The sequence below is a fragment of the Emys orbicularis genome, chromosome 17 (genome assembly GCF_028017835.1).
Source record: "Emys orbicularis isolate rEmyOrb1 chromosome 17, rEmyOrb1.hap1, whole genome shotgun sequence".
Taxonomy (NCBI): Eukaryota; Metazoa; Chordata; order Testudines; family Emydidae; genus Emys; species Emys orbicularis.
The window spans coordinates 2,334,830-2,350,164 of record NC_088699.1 but is presented as its reverse complement, the minus strand read 5'-3'; the positions used below and the strand labels follow the sequence as shown (position 1 = coordinate 2,350,164).

The 15,335-nt window shown below is 54.2% G+C and overlaps 1 protein-coding gene and 1 long non-coding RNA gene across 2 annotated transcripts; both read left to right on the top strand.

The window, feature by feature from the left end:
• Nucleotides 1-2,415: 2,415 nt before the first annotated feature.
• Nucleotides 2,416-4,906, top strand: LOC135890668 (uncharacterized). The gene is made up of 2 exons (XR_010562227.1): nt 2,416-2,798; nt 4,008-4,906. It is a non-coding gene; the product is annotated as an uncharacterized LOC135890668 (long non-coding RNA).
• A 2,185-nt stretch (nt 4,907-7,091) lies between these two features.
• ERAL1 (Era like 12S mitochondrial rRNA chaperone 1) lies at nt 7,092-14,493 on the top strand. Its single transcript, XM_065418500.1, has 11 exons — nt 7,092-7,158; nt 8,998-9,159; nt 9,495-9,622; nt 9,728-9,805; nt 9,977-10,023; nt 10,459-10,520; nt 10,986-11,098; nt 11,426-11,827; nt 12,159-12,308; nt 12,613-12,693; nt 13,557-14,493. Exons 1-11 carry the CDS (start codon nt 7,092-7,094, stop codon nt 13,677-13,679), a joined length of 1,413 nt encoding a protein of 470 aa, XP_065274572.1. The 3' UTR covers nt 13,680-14,493.
• Nucleotides 14,494-15,335: the final 842 nt, after the last annotated feature.

Here is a 15,335-nt window from a genome sequence, read left to right as displayed (position 1 = left end):
TACCACTCAAGAAATAGATCTCAGAGTCATTGTGGATAGTTCTCTGAAAACATCCACTCAATGTGCAGTGTCAGTCAAAAAAGCAAACAGCATGTTGGGAATCATTAGGAAAGGAATACATAATAAGACAATATCATAATGCTGCTATATAAATCCATGGTACGCCCACCTCCTGAATACTGTGGGCAGGTCTGGTCACCCCCTTTCAAAAAAGATGTATTGGAATTGGAAAAAGTACAAAGAAGGGCAACAAATAAAGACTGGGACTGTTCAGCTTGGAAAAGATATGACTAAGGGGGGGATACGACAGAGGTCTATAAAATCATGACTGGTGTGCAGAAAGTGAATTGGGAAGTGTTATTTACCCCTCCCCAACACACAAACCAGGGGTCATGCAATGAAATGAATAGGCAGCAGGTTTAAAACAAACACAAGGAAGTATTTCTTCACACAATGCACAGTCAGTCTGTGGAACTCATTGCCAGGGGATGTTGTGAAGGCCACAAGTAAAATTGGATTACACAAAGAATTCCCTACATTAATGGAGGATGGTCCATCAGTGGCTATTAGCCAGGCTGGGCAGGGACACAACTCACGCGCTGGCTGTCCCTAAATCTGACGGCCAGAAGCTGGGACTGGAGACGGGATGGAGCACTCGATGAATTGCCCTGTTCTGTTCATTCCCTCTGATATGTCTGGCACTGGTCACTGTTAGAAGACAGACCGCTGGGCTATTGGTCTGACCCAGTGTGGCCGGACCTGCCAGGGGGCTCCTGTCCCGTAAGCCAGCACAAGTTGAAAGTCTCCTGGGTGCTGCCAGCTGGTTCCCCCAGGCCGGCGCTGTGGGACACCTCCTGCCTATCCCAGCTCCTGGGAGAACAGGAGCAGCCTCCCCACCCCTGTTCCCTGCCAGGATCAGAGCAGCTCCAGCCTGGGGTCCTGCTGCAACCTGGGCAGTGCCGAGGTGCTGGCAGGGCTGCTGGGAGAGCACAGGCTCCCACCCAGGTGCCAGGGCAGGGCCCCTGATAAGCAGCTGGCTCTTGCCTATCAGCAACTCCTCCGCAGAGCGCTCCATCCAGCCCCTTATCACAGGCCCCACAGGCGAGCGGCTTCCAGGAACCCTGAGCCCCACCCCTCTGCCGGGCCAAAGAACCGGCCAGCAAACAGGCACGCAGCCCACGCACACAGTGACCCCCCAGATGTTCTACCCCAGGGTTCCAGTGGAGGAGCCTGCACTCAGCTGGGTTGAGGTGACCAGGCATCCCGCCAGCCACCCTCCCACCCCCAAGGCTGAGCCCTGCTCTGTGGGTGGGCATGTGGACACATGGACACCCACGTCTGTCCCTCCCCACCTAGATGCCACCAGCTATACTGGTGCTGAGTCCCTCTGAAATAGCCATGTGTTGCTCTGCACCAGGAACAGCCTCTATACCCCCCGTTGGCTGGGCCTAGCTTGGCCCCCTGCCTCAGTGGCTCTCCTAAGAGGCATTTGCAATGGCCCAATGGCAGGGGGGACCAGAGCAACCCCAGGGGCTACGGTCGAATCGCCCAAGCTTGGTTCTCAGGGCTCCTGAGCCTGCAGCTTCCACAGGCAATTTCAGGGCACACCAGGGAAATGAGCCATGCCTGGCTGGGGGCAGGGGTCCCAGGGAGGCACTGCGTGTGTAGCGCTGTCACAGGTGCCAGTGCCTAGACCTGCGGGGACGGGAGCCACCCACGTCAGGGTTGTCCCTGGGTGGGTCTGGGATGCCCACGGTCGGGGGCAGGGATTGTGTCAGGCTGGGGGGGCGGGGGGGGCTTTGGTTTGTGCTGCACGTATCCTGCTAGTTTATGGGGTTTCCTTTTGGAAAAAAGCAAGACCATTTGGAAGCTGACAACCGCCCAGCTCTGGGCCAGCAGGGGTCTCTGGTTCCTGGTCAGAGCCGTGGTCAGGGCCCAGCTTTGTAGCCCTGGGCTGGTTGTTTGGTGGCCCACACATGGAATGAGTTTAGTGGGTCTTAGCCCAGCTCCTAGCAGACGGGTGCCCTGGCCCAAACACCATGGCTATAACCGGCCCAAATTGGAGCTGGGGCCTGTTCTTGGCAGGCTGGGCAGAAAGTGGCCCCTGGGGCATGAGCACCCCTGGCCCTAGCGCTCCTCTCTCCAGGATACGTTAGTGGGGTAGGGGGAAGAACTGCTCCTGCTGCTCGGTTTCCAGGGCCCCTCCCGCTGGTGCTCAAGTCCCCCCACTCTCGCAGTGTGCGAATGCGTGTGCTAGCCCTGGAGTAGGGGTCAGGCCCCTGGGCATTGCTGGCCCTGAACCAGGGCACTTGGGCTGGGCTCCTTTTGACGGCAGTCCTGGGGAATGTGTGTAATGACACCCCAAGTTCTGGAGCAGCTGTCTCAGGCCATTTACCAATGGGAAGAACTTGCCCCTGCATCCAGGCCCTGTCAGTGCTTCTCTGACCCAGGGGAGCAAGGCGGGGGGCAGTATGCTGGGCCAGGTGGTTGGTGTGGGGGTTGTGACCATGTGCAGGGGGCTTTCGCAGGCAGGGTGCTAGCTCCACACCAAGCAGACATGAGCCCAGGAAGCAGACTCAGTCGCTGTCCCCAAAGCTCTGTCATTTCCTGGGCAGACTCTTGGTTGCTGCAGCTGCACCAAAGCCAGGAAGGAAAGGGTTAAAAGGGGGAGGGCCTGATATGAGCAGATACTTGATATGCAAATGAGGCCAGAATAGGTATTATAAGTGACTCAGCTGGAGGAGTTAGCTCTGGAGTGGAAAGAAGGAGCCCACTCCCCCTGGCCCGGCCCTAGCCAGGTAAGTGCCCCGAGCCTGCTCTGCCTTCCTTGAGGCTCACCAGCAGGGGCCTTGTTCTCTTTTATTCTTTTGATTCTTCCCTTTAATGACATGTCCGTAGTCCCCAGGGGTGAACCTGCTCTGCTCTGGCCCATCAGGGTGAGTTGGCTGCATCCCGTCCCACCCCACTGGAGACTCCCGTGGGTGGGTGGGTCACATTTGAAGAGGGCTTGGACTCTGCTACATGCTACTATCCCCTGGCCTGGGTGGTAACTGCCACGTGCTTGTTCAGTCTTCCTGGGGCAGATTCTGCCAGGGCTGGTCCCTGGAGATTCCAGAGGGAAGCTGGTTCTCCTGGTGATGGCAGCCAGGCTAAGGGAAAGGGGCTCTGGCAGTGCCCCCTTAGACTTCCCTCCCCAGAGCTGCATCAGTGGGGCAGCCCCGGCAGAGAGGCCTGGGGCCCCTGATGCTGCTTTATCACAGGCTGGACTTTCGTGGCTTGCTCCCTTAAGTCCCAGCTCCCTCTCAGCAGCCAGCAGGGTGGCAGCAGGCACCTGACAATCTCTGCACTAGGGAACAGAGAGGGGCCCCTCACCATGGGAGGGGGGAATGTCCCTAGGGATGCAAAAGACCAAAGCCCAGCTCCGTGTACCCCTGACTTGTGGGGGGCCAGGCAGCTGGCTCTGTGCCCATCTCTGCGCTGTGGGTGTGGAAGCTCTGTTTGGAGGCTGGGGCATTGCGTGCGGAAAGGCCTGTGTTATGGGGCTCCCTTCTCCAGGAGCACTCCCTGCTCTGCGTGTCTGAGGGGCACTGCCACGTCCAGTGCTCACGCTGCTCTGGGAAGCCCTTTGGCAGGAGGCTGGTGCTGGCTGGGGATGGTAACTGGAGGGTAATGCCCCACTCGCCTCCCTTGGATGCTAGGAGGGCAGGACAAGCAAGGCCAAGATCCAGGCATTTCTTTTCTGGAGACTATTCCCCACCCCCATAAGACATCAGGTGGGGCTCTGGCACCAAACTGCCTGCCCAGGAGCTGGGAGGCCCAGAGTCCAGGCCTGCCCTGGCTTTATAGTGTACTCTGTGGCTTTAGGAAGTCCCAGGGCAGCCGAGAAGCTGGTGAGAAGAGGGAGTAGTGGCTGCTCTCAGGCAGGCCGGCCGGCCTGGCTTCGTGCTGTCCTGTCTCAGCAGCTATCTGGTCTCGCTCATAACGCTAATCTCCTGGTGTTTTTCTAGGTTCCCTTTTCCAGCGCAGGCAGCAAGAGTGTCCACCTGCCGTGGGGGCTCTGGGCAGGATATCATCGTATACTGTAAGTTTGCTATGAGACACTACAGTATAGATGATGTACTATCCTGAGCTTCACCCCTCAGCCAGGAGCTCTACTGCAGGTCCAGCGTACGGGAGAACGCCTGGCCAGCTGGGAGCAGTGGCCCAAAGCGCTTCTAGCACAGCACAAGTTCCTCCCCCTCCCACAGAGGGGTGGAGGGCTAAGCACTGTGGGGGGGCTAAAGTCTCCCATGAAGGCCTGGCCCTGCCTGTGGCAGCCTCACCCCTTCAGCCTCTTCCTGCATTCAGGGTGCTCCTTTTCCCTGGGTTTCCAGTGTGGGACGGAAACAAGCGCTACCTTCGCTGCTGCTCTGGAACACCTGCATGAACAGGCTGCAAGTGGGGAGGCAGCCAATGGGAAAGAAAGGGTTAACAACCCTTCCTCCCGCCAGGCTGGGAGGCACTGCCCTGCTAAGCCATGGGGGGTGGGAAAGGGAAGATTCCACTGCCGCATGGGCAAGAAACCGCTTTCAGAGCTGGCGAAGGCACCTGCCAGGAAGCTGAGCCCATGGGGTGTCAATGAAACCGTTACCATTACTGACTTTAGTAATGGTAACGGTTCTACTGCTGCCCCAGCATCCGGCCAGCGAGAGCAAGAGGAGCAGCACCCCATTGCCGGGGGGAGCAGCACCCCTCCAGGGTGCCAGCCTCTATGGGAGGCCAGCAATGAGATCCTCCCCCTACGTCCTCTCCAAGCTGTGGGGGGGAGAGCTTGGGGTGCCCTGCCTGGGGGTCAGATTCCCTTGGGCCAGACCCCCTCTCCCTAGTCCCTCTGCCCATCAATGAGAAATAAAGGTCTTTTCTTTGATGTCTGGATTTCTTTTCCCTATTTGTATGATCCCAGAAAACAGCCCTCCAAAGGCAGAGCCCAGCATTGGTGCTGCCTCTGCCCCTTGCAGGGTGGGGGGCAGCGAGTTTCCCCTCCTGGAGTGAGACCGAGCACACGAGGCGAAACCTGCCCCGGGATCTCTGTTCTTCTCTCCTAGAACCTGCACCCGGCGTCTCCGTCTGCCACGGTGCTGGCTACAGGCCTGCAGCGAGAACCAGCAATTCAGGCAATTCATTTAGCTGCTCCAGGGGGGAAGGAGCGGGTGGTAGAAAAAAGTACTCCGCAGTCTGCTCCCCTCTAGTGAGGCACCCTGCTCCTGCCATGCAGCCCCCCTGCTCTTCTGTTCCTGGCCTTCTCCTTCCTTACTCCACTGCCCCATTGCGTATCCTCAGCTTGACGCCCGACAGGTAGGAGCTCTTGTGCTCTCCCCCAGCTCAGTACCCCCTCCCTCTGGGGTTTGGGCACCTCACTCACCTCTCTATGCCTTGGCCTCCACCCAGCTGGAAAGACGATTTCCCCCGCTCCCCGCAGGGGGGTTGTGAGGCTAAGCAGGATTTCAGGGGTGAGAGATGGCCAAACCCCTCTGCCGGGCTCCTCCTTCAGAGAGAGGCCGTTCTCTCAATAAGGAAAGGTGATTGGATCATATTGGACACTGCCACCTGCTGCTCACCCCATGCTGACTGCATTGATCGCCTGCACGGCTGGGGCCCTGTCCCCCTATTCTTCGAGGTGGTGCTGAGCAAGCTATTGATGTGCAGTAAATAAAGCCAATGGGGCAGGATCAGGCCAGCACATGGCAACTAGTCTTTGGCCAAACACAACAATGCTACCATGGGGGCAGGTGGGTCAGCAGCACGGGCCTGGGCAGATCTAGGCTGGGCGTGTATCAACGCTGATCTTGCTGGGGGCATTGAGAGTTTACGGCCCAGCAGGTCAGAGGTGGGGATGGTGGGGTGGGGAGCAGCAGGGGGCTGGGTGAAGGTTAGCATCACAGGGTCCAGAGCTGGGGGGTTCCGCAATGCAAACAGCAACACAGCAGTGGGGCGTGTTAGCTGGGGGAGCATCTGTGGGTCCACGAATTGCTGGGGGCTGCAGGAGCTGAGGGGTAGGGTGACCAGACAGCAAGTGTGAAAAATTGGGAAAGGGTGTGGAAGGTAATAGAAGCCTATATAAGAAAAAGCCCCAAATATTGGGACTGTCCCTATAAAATCAGGACATCTGGTCACCCTATGAGGTGGGGGCTTGGGGGAGGTCAGGGGGCACTGGAGGGGAACTGGGAGGGTGTAGGGACCATGGGGGCTGTAGGGGGCCCTGGGGGAGCTGAGAGGATTGCACTGGATCTGGGGGGCTGTAGGGAGCTGAGGGGATTGCAGGGGCCCTGGGGGGGCTGAGGGGATTGCGGGGGCCCTGGGGGGGCTGTAGGGAGCTGAGGGGATTGCAGGGGCCCTGGGGGGGCTGAAGGGATTGCGGGGGCACTGGGGGGGCTGTAGGGAGCTGAGGGGATTGCGGGGGCCCTGGGGGGGCTGTAGGGAGCTGAGGGGATTGCAGGGGCCCTGGGGGGGCTGAGGGGATTGCGGGGGCCCTGGGGGGGCTGTAGGGAGCTGAGGGGATTGCAGGGGCCCTGGGGGGGGGCTGAGGGGATTGCGGGGGCCCTGGGGGGGCTGTAGGGAGCTGAGGGGATTGCAGGGGCCCTGGGGGGGGCTGAGGGGATTGCGGGGGCCCTGGGGGGGCTGTAGGGAGCTGAGGGGATTGCAGGGGCCCTGGGGGGGGCTGAGGGGATTGCGGGGGCCCTGGGGGGGGCTGTAGGGAGCTGAGGGGATTGCAGGGGCCCTGGGGGGGGCTGAGGGGATTGCGGGGGCCCTGGGGGGGATGCAGGGGCCCTGAGGGCAGGGACCCCTGGGCGGCTTTGCCGGGCGAAGCGCTCAGACCCTGCCCGCCGCTCTGCCCCAGCAGGGGGCGCTCCGCCCGGCGCAGACCGTGTCTGTGGCGCCCCCGACGGCCGCCCCGCGCCCACACTAGGGCCGGGCCCCGCCCCTCGATGTTCCCCCAGCCAATGGGGCGGGCCCGTCGCACTCCGCTCCCACAATGCCCCGCGGCGGGTGAAGATGGCGGCGCCCGGAGAGCGAGGCGGCGGGGGCTGCAGCTGCTGAGGCCCGGGGGTGTCATGGCCGCCGTGGGCCGGGCTCTGATCTGGGCGCTGCGGGCGGGGAGGTCGGGCTGGGCCCGCACAGGTGGGAGAGCCTGGGGGTGGGGCCGGGCTGTTGGGAGAGGGGGGAAAGCTGGGGCGGGCTGTGGGGCCTGTTGGGGAGGGGGAAGCTGGGCCGGGTTGGGGGGCCTGGGCCCGGGCCGGGGGGAAGCTGGGGAGGGGGGCCTGGGCCGGGGTGTGGGGGAGGAGGAGCCGCGGGGCTGTGAAGCTTTGGAAGGCCCCCGAGGGCTGGTTCTGGCGCACTTAGGGCGGACTATGGGGCTGCTGTAGAGTGATTATAGGACTCTGGTACCCTGGCAGCACAACCGTCCCAGATGCTCTGCTGCCGCTGCTCAGACGCTGATAAACACCCCGGACTGCCAGCCTCAGCCGCCAGGAGCCAATCTCCCCACTCCCTGCAGTGCGCAGCCCCCGTCTTCTGATCAGGGAGCTCTCCCCAGACCTGCAGAGCCACAGACCAGTGGGATGGGTCTGGGGGTGGGGATGATGCATCCGAAGAAGTGGGCTGTAGCCCACGAAAGCTTATGCTCTAATAAATTTGTTAGTCTCTAAGGTGCCACAAGTACTCCTGTTCTTTTTCCTGGCAAAAGGAGCACAACCAGCTCTTCTTCCTGCTATCCCCGTGAGAGTTCAGTCCTTAGGAGTCGTTGTTCAGCACTTCTGTTGGTATTGAGTGCAGTCGCTATTTAGCTTTGTGTGACCCACCTCAAATCAGTCCATAAAGCCAGCCTCCATCTCCCAAACAAGCCCCTTTGTGCTTTCTCCCTTGCTGCCCCTCACTTGTCAGGAGCTCCCAATACACATCTGCAAAGCCATCTCATTATCCTCTGTTGAATTCTTCCTTTGCTGTGATGTCTACAAAAACTTGATAGTGGCCGGGCCACTGGTGTGAAACCAGTGTGTCTTGCTGACTAATATCATCTCGTTGTTTCTTTGCACTTGTCCATCTCTTGTCTTTTGTCTTCTACTTGGATTGTAAGCTCTTTGGGTCGGTTCCATCTTCTTGTGTGTTTTTACCGCAGCTAGCACAGTGGGGTCCTGGTCCGGGACTGAGGTTCCTAGGTGCTAGCATGTTACAAATAGTAAATCTCAATGTACAGGCATAAAGGACAAGTTACTAGCCCCGAAGCATCTTGTAGAAAGTGAGAATTCTTAGCAGTCTGACAGCATTGCAGCAATGCTAGAAGTACTAGTGTAGACTGAGCTCAGATGCCTTTATCATCATGTTATCTAATATACTCATAGCTGAGCTTAGTGACTTGGTGGTAAAAATGCTTGTGCCCGGTTTGCACTTGTGGTTCCATTGTTAGCACCAATGCTAGACCAAAGGTGGGGGAACTGGTAAAACTTCTCTCTGCACAGGTTGCCAAAGAGGCTGCTAGATTTGGACAATACAATTCAGACACAATTCCCTAAACGAATGCTAGGAAATGGTGCTGACCCCTTTTCAGGTCATTGTTGAACTTGAAAAGCATCGTGGAAGAAGCCGTGTGAACTGGCACATGAGAAGGCATTCTAAGTGTAATAGGCAGCAAGGAGGGAGGCTGGGGAGAATTACAGGCAGGGGCTTCAGGCACAGTGTTTGCTAATATCTCTTCCGAAGTGATTAGTCCTTTGTACATAGTTCATACTAATGGTTTAGGAGCCTTGATTATGGAATTCTCTGGCTACGTAGTGTGTGTGTCCTTGTCATTACCATCCCAACTGTAACTGTAATCTGTTAGTGGGATTGAGGAACCCATATTGGTAAAATAAATCAAATTTCTCAGCTGTGTTTTGAGGCCGTCTTGCGTAGAATTTCTTGTAGCATTTTTGGTCCAGCGTGCAGCAGGTTTAAGTTGGTATTGCTGTGTTCGTTTTTCAGTCAGTGGTGCCTGTTTCCTGGAGAACAGAGTCCAGAGGGTCAACATTTTTCCTGCTTGCTTTTATGGAAACAGTTCTGCCCTGGATACCATCCTAGGAATTTCCAGAGAGAAGACAGAATGTGCACTAGGGCAGCATCCACCACCAGTGTCTTACTGCAAAGGTAAACAGCTGCCTGCATGGTTTTTCTCAGAGGTGTTGAACAATAAGCATTAGAGGCAACCCCTAAAGAGGGCATAGCGGAAAGTTGGAAAACAGCCTTGGAAGAAGTGACTTGCAAAAGAAAGTTCAGGCAGTTGTAAATAGCTGGATACCCCATGAGGTGGGGATTAAAGGCTGTACATTCTTGTAGTCTTTCAAGATTAATCTCTTAGCCACTTAATATTGTGTTTTGTGCAGTGATATCTTTTTAGTCTCTGGTGGACTAATCCATTAAATGTGTACAGTCTGGTGTGACTGCAGTGTTATTACTTGAACACCTTTTTTCTCTCTCTGCAGCTGAGCAAGATAACTTGTTGGTGCACCAACCAGATGAGCCAGAGAATCCCAAGGTTCTGAGAGTTGCCATCATTGGAGCACCAAATGCTGGGAAATCTACCCTCTCGAATAAACTCTTGGGCAGAAAGGTAAAGCTGTTATACCTCAGTCCCTGCAGCATCTGAGAACCAGGTTACAGATTGTTTTTGTCGACATTTCTTAGATGTTGTACACATCTGACTTGTTTCCTGCAGATTTTCCCAGTATCTAAGAAGGTGCACACCACACGCTGCAAAGCCCATGGGGTCATCACAGAAGAAGACACTCAGCTGGTAGGTATTCCACATGTGATAAGGTAACTATCAGCAACAGGCATTATTACTCAGATGATCCATAGCATTTTGCTTACCCCCTGCAGTCTACTTCAATTGCACAAACATGAGTTTTAGCTTCCTGTCAGTAATTACAGGATGATCCTTATTGGTTTGGTTTTCTCTTTCTAGATCATCCTGGACACACCTGGCCTCATCAGCCCCATGAAAGCCAAAAGGTATCTCTCTTAATGTGGGTAGATGGAAAATCCAAGTGGGCAAGGTTTGAGGAGACCGGAACATGAGTTCCACTGTAGGAGCTTGTAGAGCAGAATGAAAGGGGTGTAATGGGTACTTACTTGGGATAGAGGTGTGGTGTTCATAGAATGAGAAGGTCTTTGAGCCCAGTTCTTGTCTCTGAACTACCTTACAATTACCAGCATTACAGTAGCACCTAGAGTCCACAGTCTCTGTTGAGAATCCATTGTGCTAGGCACTGCACTCTCAGAGAGATGATGGTAGGCCAAAAGGTGGCACTACGCTAGCTGGGTACTAAAAGGGAATGTGAAATGGAAAAGGGAATGTGAAATTCTTCCACTGTGCCATGGGGTGGAAAAGGAGGCAGTTTATGAGCAGATGCACGTGTAGTTCCATAATGGATATTTGTCTTTCAGGCATAATCTGGACAAATCCCTGATACATGATCCATGGGACAGCATGAAACATGCAGACTTAGGTGGGAACCCAATTCTCATACTATATCAAGTCAAATCCTGATGTGTCTATGGTGGGTACTTATATGGCTGCCATTGCCCTGGTATCCGAATGCCCATATACGGAGTGGAGCAGCAATGGCAGCTCCTGGGTGTGCGGGGATAGAGTGGCGGGGAAGTACATACAGGAACTCTCCACATCTGTAACTGGGGAAGAGTATGGTACACCTGTACACTGCTTAAGGAGGCAGTGTGGATGATTGGGCTGGGCTGGGTTGTTGAGGATTAGTTTGTATGGCACTGGGAAGATGTGGAAAAGTGCATTATTTTATCATACTCGCACTTTATCTACACTCACACTCAGACATACACACACTGCTGTGGAAGTAAGAAAGGCAGTGATCTGAAGAAAGAGGCCACAAGCTGAGGGGCAATTAAAGGCTGATGTCTGCCAAGAGGGGTTTCAAATGTCTCTCTCTGTTTGGCAGTTCTGGTTTTGGTGGATGTGTCAGAACGCTGGACACAGAACCATCTGAGTCCCCAGGTGCTGCAGTGTCTTTCTCAGTTCCCACAGATTCCCAGCATCCTGGTCATGAACAAGGTAAATGAGAGAGGGGTCCGGGTCTTCTGTTTTATACAGTGAGTTAGTGCTTGGGCATTACATACAGGGCCTCTTTCCTTGATACCTCTATTGAAGGTTAAACTAAATGTTGGTTTCTTGGCAAATGCCACAGAAGAGATCAATCTATTGAAGGTTTCCAGTGTTTTGTAACTTACTAAGGGGTGACTTAGGCCTGCAGCAAATAGTGCCGACCTTACAGCTGTGATTCATCTCTCTTTCACCTCAAGACTTGGATTATTACTTGAGACAGTTACATTTGTCCCAGTTCCAGCTGGAACAAATTCCTGACCAATCTCTCTATTTCAGGTGGATCTGCTGAAGAGAAAGGCCCTTCTGCTGGACCTGGTCACTGAGCTCACAGAGGGAGTGGTAAATGGAAAGAAACTGAAAGTGAAATCTACGTCTAAGATGCATTCAGACTCCACCAGAAACAGTCCCCTTCAAAGCATCCAAACTTGTCTGTCTGAGAATACATCCAAAGAGTCTGGTTATCTCCAGGATGCCAGTGAAGTCCAGAGGGGCTCTGGCTCAGATACAAGTTGTAACATGAGGGCATCAAACTCTGATCATATGTTGGAAGGCACAGAGAAAGCGCAAATTGCAAACCACCAGGTATCTAGAGACTTAAAGAACAAGAAAGGCTGGCCGCACTTCCAGGAGATCTTCATGCTAGCCGCTATTAATGGAGAGGCAGTGGAGACACTGAAGGTAAATTAGCCTGAAATAATTGCATTATACCTTGTGACTTGCACCTTCTCATTCTTGTGGTCACCCTAGATAACTTAGTTATACTGAGCCTCATATCGTGTGAGGAAATAGCCAAATAGCCTTTCTTTGTCTGACCTGTCTCCTTTCTCCTGGTTTGCGGTCTGCAGCTCCCTGAGGAGTCCCTGGTAGGTTGGTGATGGGGTGCCATCTGACTAAGGGAACTGTATCATGTCAGACTACTTAAGAGCACAATCTTTGATTTATTTCCACCTAGGACTTTTACTGGTGACTTTGGGTCCCCTTTAACTGCCCCTGTTCTTTGTGTCGACAGAAGTACCTCCTGATGCAAGCCAAGCCAGGTCGATGGGAGTACCACAGCAGGGTTTTGACAAGCCAGTCGCCCCAGGAGATCTGTGATAATGTAATTAGGGGGAAGCTACTGGAGTATCTGCCACAGGAAGTGCCCTACACTGTGCTTCAGGTAGGAAGCAACTCAGTGAGAGCAGCCTTTCATAAGTGTCCATATGATGAGAGAGACCCTTCCTGGTACAATACTCTGCTGAAATCTCTAAAGATTTGGGTTTAACGTTTGAGGGCATGTGGCACTGCATTATCCCCAAGTCCTTCACTGGGGAGTGGGGCCCTCTTGATGCCTGCTGTGCATGTGTGCTTGGCCACGGGAGGGACAGGCAGCTGGGAATAGGAGTCTCTGGGGCCTGGAGGCAGGGGACTTTGCTCTTCTGAGGGGTTTGCTGAGTGGTTGGGTTTGTGCTCTCATGTTGCAGAAGACGGAGATGTGGGAGGAAGGGCCGAGTGGGGAGCTCATCATCCTGCAGAACCTGCTGGTCCAAAAGGAGACCCATGTGGTGAGTATTGTGGGAGAATCTCTATGCTCTTTTGCCGCTGATTGGGGGAGTCCATGGGGCATAAGAAAGGAGGGTCTGCAGACCCAGTGCAGGAATAGGATCCTTTGTGCATCCATGGAGTTCAGTCACATTTGTACGGAGTGTACTAGACATCCTGTTTTAGCCAGTTCTCTGCTATAGGCTAATGTGCCCTGCGCTAGGCTTGCTGTACAGACTCTGAGTCCCTTGGGCTGTGAATTGCAGGTGAGGCACAGTGTAAAGTGCATTAAATATCTGTAACCCTGTGGTACATCTAGACAGAGAGTGAGGCCAAACCTCCCATTATGTACTAGATGAAGCATGTCAGTGACAGGGTCTACTCTGTACCTTCCTTACCTTCTGACTAGAGCATGAAGGCACAGCATGCGCCAGCCTCATCTGTGAGTTGGCCAGTCAGTCACTCAAGGTGCCTCTCTCCCCTTTGGCACAGATCACGCTCTCTGTATCTGAGGTAGAGGGTACAGGCCTCCCAGTGCCAAGCAGCTGGTTTTTCAGTTTCTCTACATATGGGGCACGAGCCTGCACTGTTATGTGGTGACAGATACCCTAAGGCAGGGTTCAGGGATGCTCCAAATCAGTGTTTCTCAACGACCGGTCTGTGGACCAGCGCCAGTCCCTGAGATCTCCTTGACACCGTTTAGGAAGGCAGCAAGCCGATCTCTGGTATCAAAAAGGTTGAGAAACACTGAAATGAAACATCCTCTTTATCTGCTTCCCCAGTCACCATGTTGCTCTCTAGGGCTGCCTCTCTCTGCAGTTAGGTGGCACTGCCAGAAGTAAGGGAGGTGAATGTGATAATCCCCTGTCTCTGTTTTGTGGTACAGAAGATGCTGATTGGTGTGGGAGGCCATCTGATCAGCAGGATTGCTCAGGAGGCCGGTGAGGACCTGATGAACATATTCCTGTGTGACGTCCACTTGAAGCTCTGTGTGAAGCTAAAGAAATGAGCTGCTTATTTAGATGTTACCGACTCTTGTCTGACCACTAATGAAGAGATGGGCATGCTGAAGAACATGGAGACACCCCTTTCTGGTGGGCTGACGCCCCCTGGCAATATCAGGGCACTGAGATTCCCCCCAGGCATAGAGAGGGATGCTGAGTAAACCAAAGAACTAAAGTAGAAATATGTTCTTTGTGGGGGTCTGAACTGCAATGAGTTTAAGGCTGGAACGTAGTGAAATCTTCAGACATTGACCCACCCCAACAGATTATCCAGCGAGAACTTGGAGTGGATGTTGGGGAAACACACACACAGTTTTAGTGCTACATTTACAGAGCCATCTGTCTTTGCTCCCTCTGCTGCTTCTTGGCTTTCGCGTCCTTTGGACTCACTATCTGTACTGCCAAAAGCAAACAACTGTGGCTGGATGTTGTGCTGAAAATGATGATGCTGCAGTGGCAGAATATGGGGTGGAGAGAGAAGGGAGGAGGCAAGAGCAAAAATTGAATCTCTAAGGCCAGGGTCATTTCTGAAGGTCTCAAACAGGTGCCACCTGCATGCATGTCCAGATGCATATATTGTATTGCACCTCAGTGGGCATGAGTAATATGAGCACTGGTCTGTCAAATACTCCCCAGACCATTAATGTCCACTGTGAAGAAGTAACTCTCCAGTTTCCCTCAGGCAAGAGCTTAAAACACTTCTACAGTAATTAGTGTTCTAGGAAAACTGCAGACTCAGCTCTGAGTAGGCTGAGTGAGTACTGTCAAGTGAATGCTGCCTGTATAGTGCTTGGGGGTCCTTTGGCCTGAAAGTGGCTTTGTAAATATAACTGTCCTTTAAAGTTCAAAAGGACTGCTGTCTTCTGGCAAAGAAAGGGTTATCGGGTGTATTCCCCTCGGCTCATGTCTTCAGTGCTGCAAGGCCGAGTAGCTGTACAACTTGGAATGGTGGCGTTCCAGCTGAAAAGGCTGCACCAGCCCAACTCACATGCTGATCTTCCCTGTGATTGCAGCACATCGTGCTGTCTGCCTGGCCCTTCTTCTGCAGGCTGTGGAAGATGAATGAATGAGGGATCATGGAAACAGGGCCTTTAGGAGCCAGATGTTTGTTGACGGGGGCTGGAGCAGGGGATGTTGCTTGCAAATAGAGCCTCTCATGCCTTTTTAGTGTAGCTGGGATAGCAGGTGGGTATTGCTGAGGGAATCACTCTGTTGGTCACCCTCAAAGAGGGACGTGTTGGCTAACAGCAGTGGTTCCCAACTAGAGTGCACCTGCAATAGATGCATGGATACTGTCTCCCTTCCCCAACGCAGTTGGCACCCTGGCCTCTTCATTCTCCTCTTTTCTATTTTGCAAGCATTTTTGTTGTCTTGTTTTCTTTCCCTTATCGTCCTTTTCTCCCACTCGCCAGAAGGCTGTGGGATGTTGATTGGGGCTCTGGGGAGGAGGGGCCAGGCTGCACCTGCTGTTGTGACTGAGCTGAGTATCAGGAGAGCAGGGAAGGGGAGCGTGGGTCAGTGGGCTGCTGTCTGAATATGAAGCTCTGTATACCTGAGGGGCTGCTGCAGGAGGCTGGGGGAAAGGGAAGTGCCTCCCAAGGGGCTGCCTGATTTTAGAAGCAGCAATTAGAGCAAATTGGCATGGGGTGGAAAGTGGATCC